Here is a 6,866-nt window from a genome sequence, read left to right on the forward strand (position 1 = left end):
TTCATGTGAATGTTTTTTCTTCATTTCATGTGTGAGGAAAGTTCATCTTAGGGCAACCCTTTACCGTGGAGTCTGCGCAGAACACGATTGGAACTAGTTTGTGATAATTGGATTGGAACAATTTTTTACAATTTTAACAAATTTGGTTGATATTCACCCATCGTTTTCTTTCAATCTAAAATTTATATTCATAATCTGCGATTCTGTTCGAATGTTACAGGTAAAAATAAATCTATGAGAGTGTAGGATCCACGGTTCAAAATATGCGACAATTTTCGTAAAGATATGTAAACTACGCAATACTTTCTTGGTCACTGAAATACGTGTACCTGTACTAATCTCACTCTGTTGTTTTGTCTCGACCAAAATGAAGTTTTTTGATAGATTTACAGTGTAGTCAGTCAGGGTCAATTCAAATATCTGCTGAAAACGTTTACCGTTTGTTAAGCCTCAATTGATCAAAACGTCCTGGTCAAAAATGATGCTCTGACTCAAAAGTCATCAATTACAATTTTTTTGCTGTTTGTATTCTTCCATGATATTGTTTACACAAAATATACCGGTAACATGTTTTCATGGAAATGAAATCAATTGAAATGATGTATATTAATCTATGTGTATTTGTTTTGTTCGATAAAAACAATATTTTCACTTTTACAGTATTCTATCATTTTTTGAAATTTCATCTGCAATCATCTCGATCTCTTTACTTTTCTTATAAAAACTGCTATCTAATCATCAAAATTTAGTTCAAATCGTGGCGCAGTGAGCTGAACGCGTTACAGAATTATTTTCAGTACAGCTGTCCTGTATCATGTTTACTGCCAAACAGTACCGTTTCAAATGCTATTAAAATCAATAAACCAGGAAAGTTTCATAAATGACCTAAACGCAGACTTTAAAAAAAGTATAATCGAGTCAGTTTGTCAATGCATCAATGCATACGTGTGCAAGTACAGCAATTCATGTATGTGGTGAGGCAATAATTGCCTGTGCATGCTCCATGATATTGTGATAATGTGCATCTGATATATTCATCTTTTCTCACCTTGAATATGAAATAGTGGTTGTACCAGAGCTCTCCGAACACAAATTCTGATCCCGCTTCAACGTAATTGAGGAACGTGTTGATTTTGTTTCCGAGCGAGCGAAAGGCTTCGAAGCCCCAGTTGGTTCTCAGAATCAGCAACGCAAGAATGATTTGAAGAATAAGACCCCATATCACAGGCCTCCAGCGAACCTTGATGAAGAAATGTAAGTTGTTAGTAGAGGGCGCCCTGCATTCTTGCTGTAATAGATGTGCTGCAATAATGAAATGTTCCCATCATACAAGTGATGGAGTCATTGCTGTAACCATTCGATAGTCTGCACGTAAACGACTTCGTATGAAAACTGTTTCGCCTTCGTATACATCGTCCGCAGTCCACTCGAGATCTTTATATCGAGAAAAGCGCGCCATGTATTTAGGCAATAAACCACACCCAGCGACGGTGTACCACGAGACATTGACCAGTTCACGACTTATATGCACGAGCAAAAGCAGTGCATATATGAAGGCAACTGATCAAAACCGAGTGGTATACCATCGCTATAGAATATTTAAATCCCGGTCGTGCTCAAGGATGTCGTTTTTACTTTCATATTGCGTGACTGTAGCTTACCTTGGACGGGTGTTTAGAGAACACAAAACAGAAGACAACGATTGTTATGAGACCAACGAACGACATCATGTTTGATGGATTCTTGGAGGTGTCCACGATGATCCAGACGATTACTAAAATCACTATGACCAATCCTGACAACCTGTTGATGAAATTCATAGGGTTATATTGGTCTAGTAAAGTCGTTCAAAAGAGCAATAACATGCTTTTAAGAAAATTGTAAAACGAATATAGAATGATCACTACAATGAAGCCTGGTGTGTTTGATTCTAGGAATGATCAAAGTATGGCTTGCTGCAAATATCTGAAACAAGTGGGTGACAATGGATCGTAACATCTGCCATAATCAGCAGTGTGTTTGGTCAACATCATCCCCAACTTGTAAACGGGAAACCACTTTGTTGCACAGACATCGCCGTCTGTATAAGCGACAGAAAGTCAAACACTCCTGGGTGGGGTGAAGTTTTGCAAACAAAAGTCCCTTCGTGTCATTGACACCTACATCAGCAGTAACTTGTGATGTGATTTCCATCATTTTTGATGTTTTGTAAAATATGTCATTCATTGTTCTTCAAATATCATTTGAAAATGCATGTTTACTTGTCTCATGTTACTTGTCAAATAGCCTGCCTGTATGTACAGTCACTGTTCCTCCATCAAATTGCTGACTCATGAATTTTAGTTCAAACTGCAAGTCATATTCAAACCACAACATATATTGTGCACGATGCGCTATATTTGCGAAACTTCGTGTTTCGTATTTCGTATTTCGTCAAAAAACGTTAGGGGAAAGAATCGAAAATGTACAAGCGGTGTATGCCCAAAAAATGCAAATATAATAAAAAATTACAGCTACTTCCCCGCTTAAGTATTGTCTGAACGTTGGGTTTCGATAACGTACCATCGTATCACATTCCAGTGTTTATCGGCAAACGCTGTCAGTGGCATGCATATGGCGCTGTGTATTCTGCTCCCGAAGTTGTCCCTCATGTAGGCGTAGGCAAAGCAGAAAACCACAAACACCGTGATGACCAGCAGTGCCACAGCTTCCTCAAAGTTGTAGTAAAGTGCATAGCAGAAATAAATAGCGTACAGGATTAACGCAATCACAACTATTCCTATCTTCAACTGTCTCTTGTACTTGTTGAAGAAACCATAGATGGCCGCCTGTACTCTTTCTACACCCTACAATGATATTACAGTGCAGAAAGACTTCGTAAGAATAGATAAATATATAGATTCAGAGATACATACATAAATACACACGCAGGTACACACGTAGATAAACTTAGATATCTAGATATACACGTAGATATACCTACCTACCTACCTACATACATACATTTATTACATACATACATAGATGTTTCTGATCAAACGGCATACAGTAAACACATACCCTTGTAAAGCAGTTGTCAGTGTCATCTTCAAGGTCATCGCCATCGTCGTCAGCAATGTCGATTTTCTCGCAGCTATGTCGCCTCTTTTGAAGCGGTCCGGCTTTTCCGTTGTCATGGACACCATATGCAACGTCATCGTCATCTAAAAGATCAGTCTCTTTGATTTTCTGTCAACGACAAAGTTCAACAAACCGAGGAATTATAATTTTCCACATCTGTTGTCATAGGCCCAAGGTTACCAACATTGTATATTATAATAATTTTAAGGTAGTATGCACCTCGAAAGTGAAAGACTTAAACTTTTGCTCTAACTTTCCTCAAGGGATCTTTCAATCATTCTCTTTCAAAATCAAGAATAAAAATAGGGGGTCACCGTGCGAATTTTGGTACCAGAGAAACAAATTTCCCAAGATTTACCGATATTTGAAATTAAAAATGGCCGCCATCACTGTGTTAACTCTATCGAGAAAAATAAAAATTTTCGAATTTCGAAAAACTAAGTCGATGAGTTTTCTTTCACCAAGAGCTGTAAAATGAACCCCCACATGTGGTATATCAGGAGAGAATTGTAAAAGTTTGAGAGTCCGAATATCTGTCCCCGAGGTGCGTTCTACTTTAAAAGTAGAATGTGCCTTGGGGACAGATAATGGATCTCTCGTTGTTTTTCGATACTTTGCGGGTATACAGCAAGTTTGTACTCATATTGGAGCTTTAACCCTTTGAGCGCCAAAGTCAGCTTTTGTCACCTTTAGAAAATATGTTCCGGTCATTTTTTTTTCAGATTTTTGTCAAAACTTTGACAACAAACTGTAGTCAATGAAATGTGATGTCTATTTGGTCCAAAATTATCAAAAAATTACAGAAAAATTCATAAAATTAGTAAAAATGTTTCACTGAAATTTTGTTGGGAACAATTACAGCACTCAAAGGGTTAAGAATAAATAAAATTTCTTCTCTTTTGTGAAAATCGAAAATTTATTTATTCCAAATAGAGTTCAAATAGGGTTAGACGCCATTTTTAATTTCAAATTTCGGAAAAGTTAAGGTAACTTGTTTCTTTCAGTCCGTTAATTTGTATATAATTCCTGATTTCATTCCTTGATTTTGACGCTTCCCCTCAGCACTATCCCACTCGTCCCGCAACGTGTGTCTGTATCGATGTTTTAATAAAATTAAGTACTAAATCATTAAATTTTATTTAAACCCCATCTTTGTTGTAACCGTTTTGTTCTTTCTCTGCATAAATAAATTGAGTTCATCTTCGGCACCCAAAAACTATTTAGCAATAACTGGAATACAGGTAGAATAATATAGGCCCAAAGACTTGAGGCAAGTCTACGGGAAATACTGCTGTGTGTAACGTCTGCTGTGTGATTGTGTTACGTCCATGCTACATGTATATTGTGAAAGATGATGTAGCACTTTTGGTGAAAATATAAGCAATTATTCAGAGTGAAATTAGTTCCACAAACTTGTGCAATAGAAACAGGTAAGAGTAAAGCTAGTTATCAAATGCTTCATTTTACCATGATTGTATTTGTTTAAAAGGGCAACTTCTTGTCAGCTTTCTCAGGAAATTACAAACTGTACACAACTTTCAAAGGAAAACAAAGGACTAAATTCACATTTAACAGTTTGCATCAATATGGTATAATTTAATTTAAATTAGAGGTTTAAATGATAAAAAAATTCTGCAGTTTGACTCTGAAAAACCATTGAACTTTGTATACATACAGTATGTCACTGTACGGAGATAAAAGTGAGAGTACAACTCCATGGCTACTGCATAGACCCTCAAGTGTCCATAATTACTGCTTGGTGTACAATTACCTTATGTCACCGGCAGACTGATCCGTGGACGCACCACCAGACTGGCCCTAGTCGCATGACTTTTCTCTTGCTTACTCACCAGTTACTGACAGTCTGCCCGAGTTCAGTGTTTTAATGTACTCCGTTTTGATATTTATATTCCTGTAGACTTAGGGCAAATCTACTACACCTGCATTAGAATCTATATCGTACGTGGTACACTGTCCATTGTGAGGAGGGGGCCAGGGGTATCCCTGACAAAAAAGTTTTTCAGGGGACGTATCGACCTATGCTTTGCACCCGACACATAGACCAGTGTCTTCCTGATCAGGCGACCTCTCTTCGACGGCCTGACTACGGTAGTGCTCTACAAGAATATAGGGTCCAACACCCAAAAATGCCACTCTTGTCCGTAAATTACTATTGGCCACCTCCTATATGTGACCTACGGCATCGAGCCCTCCGCAAAATTTATTGGGGCGGGGCCGTGATATGCCTTGCCAACCCAGAGACCCTCGAGATCCGACAAATGGTCTCGATAAAAGTAGAGGTGTTTATTTAGACATTTCGTACGGCCGCTCTTCCACTACACCTATGACTAGTCCAAAAATAGATATGATGTGAAAGAAGTGTTTTTGTTACTTACATTCTCCCAAATGTTCACTGTAACGTTCACCTTGCTTTCGTCCTGCGGCAACAGTTCAAGGTCTCTTGGATTGTGTGGTTTCTCATAATCCATGTTGCGTCGTGGGCAGCAAACTTAGTCAACGACGGTCGGAGACAAGCCAAACACGTTTCTGAACGCACGGAATAGGTGCACAAAGCGCTGAGAAGACACAAGTGCACCTCTGCGACACGTGCGAGGGGTCTGCCAAGCTCCAGGTGTCTAGGGTGACGGTGGGGCTGGAAAATTATGGTTCTCGGAGTCACCAGCGACAAGTATGGCGTTTTCACGCACCTGAGAAAAATCTGCAATCTCCTTATTTGATAACAAGCGAAAAGCAAAACACAGGATAAATGGACGTTTATTTGACCTGCGATTAAGATAAGGGAAAGATAGGATACAATAGTCACTGGAGGCCAAGCTGTAAGAGCATCGTTGACTTTTCCTTTGTCAAGTTTTTACAACCAAGGTTTTCTGAGTTTGTGCATGTACACGTCCATGTTTTGCGTACTTCCTAAATACCGAAGATATAAATGCATCTGGCAATGGGTGCATTCACACGAATGTATTTGTACTTTTTATACAAATGTTACACTCGTAGGACAGTCATAAGGTGCTTGCAGTAAAGGTTACATTTGCATAAGTATACATACAGTAGTAGTTTGTTGTTGATGCTGCACAGGAAATGAGGTTACGCATGTTCATATCATATCAAACTAGACTTTTTACAGGTCTGTGAATATCACTATTATAATTTTAGTGCGATGTGGTCGAGTTATCACGATCGTAGTGGCAGAAGCGATGTATAGCGGAGATGTTGTGCTGAAACTTACCTGTCGCGTTCTCGCCACACATGCGCAGATGCCACGCTTTGATACAATCAAAGACGGAGAGAGAAACTCGGTGGCTCAGGCGGCGTAGATCGTATTGCGGTCATCCAGGTCAAAGTCTAGACTTGGTTCGATTCTGTGACTTGTGAACGTGAGGGTGGGGTGAACACGATGATTTGTGTTCTGTTTTCATATGAAACGTGTGAGAGGTATGGACGCGATACAGGGGAGTTTCCTCCGGAGAGATTCACCCGGCAGAAACTGACTAGCTACTGCGCAGACTCAAAGGTAAAGCGTTCAATCCATAGACAGCAGATAACTCTACTATCTATTGGACAACCTGAGCGGGCTGCCGAATTTCAAATAGGTTTGTATGAAATAAGAGAGATACAGGAGAAACTGTCGCAAATGATTTTATTTTTAAAAATTCACCAACTTGAACCAAGTGCAGTCAAAGTCAATCACCATGCGAGCACGTTGTTCGTTTACACCTTGATAGAAA

At 39.1% G+C, this 6,866-nt stretch overlaps 1 protein-coding gene across 2 annotated transcripts in view; it reads right to left on the bottom strand.

Annotated features, from left to right (window-relative positions):
- The window catches only part of LOC139147933 (solute carrier family 28 member 3-like), a 13,429-nt gene extending 6,789 nt beyond the window's left edge, over positions 1-6,640 (bottom strand). The window contains exons 1-6 of one of the 2 annotated variants that reach the window (XM_070719162.1): positions 6,368-6,640; positions 5,517-5,904; positions 3,061-3,228; positions 2,563-2,846; positions 1,662-1,803; positions 1,049-1,240 (exon numbers count right to left, since the gene is read on the bottom strand). In XM_070719162.1, the coding sequence (XP_070575263.1) occupies positions 1,049-1,240; positions 1,662-1,803; positions 2,563-2,846; positions 3,061-3,228; positions 5,517-5,609 (879 nt within the window). In that variant the 5' untranslated portion in view covers positions 5,610-5,904; positions 6,368-6,640. The remainder of the gene's footprint in view (positions 1-1,048; positions 1,241-1,661; positions 1,804-2,562; positions 2,847-3,060; positions 3,229-5,516; positions 5,905-6,367) is intronic. The other variant, XM_070719163.1, reaches the window with a different exon arrangement.
- Between the last annotated feature and the right edge of the window lie 226 nt (positions 6,641-6,866).

The sequence above is a fragment of the Ptychodera flava genome, chromosome 13, assembly GCF_041260155.1.
Source record: "Ptychodera flava strain L36383 chromosome 13, AS_Pfla_20210202, whole genome shotgun sequence".
NCBI lineage: Eukaryota > Metazoa > Hemichordata > Enteropneusta > Ptychoderidae > Ptychodera > Ptychodera flava.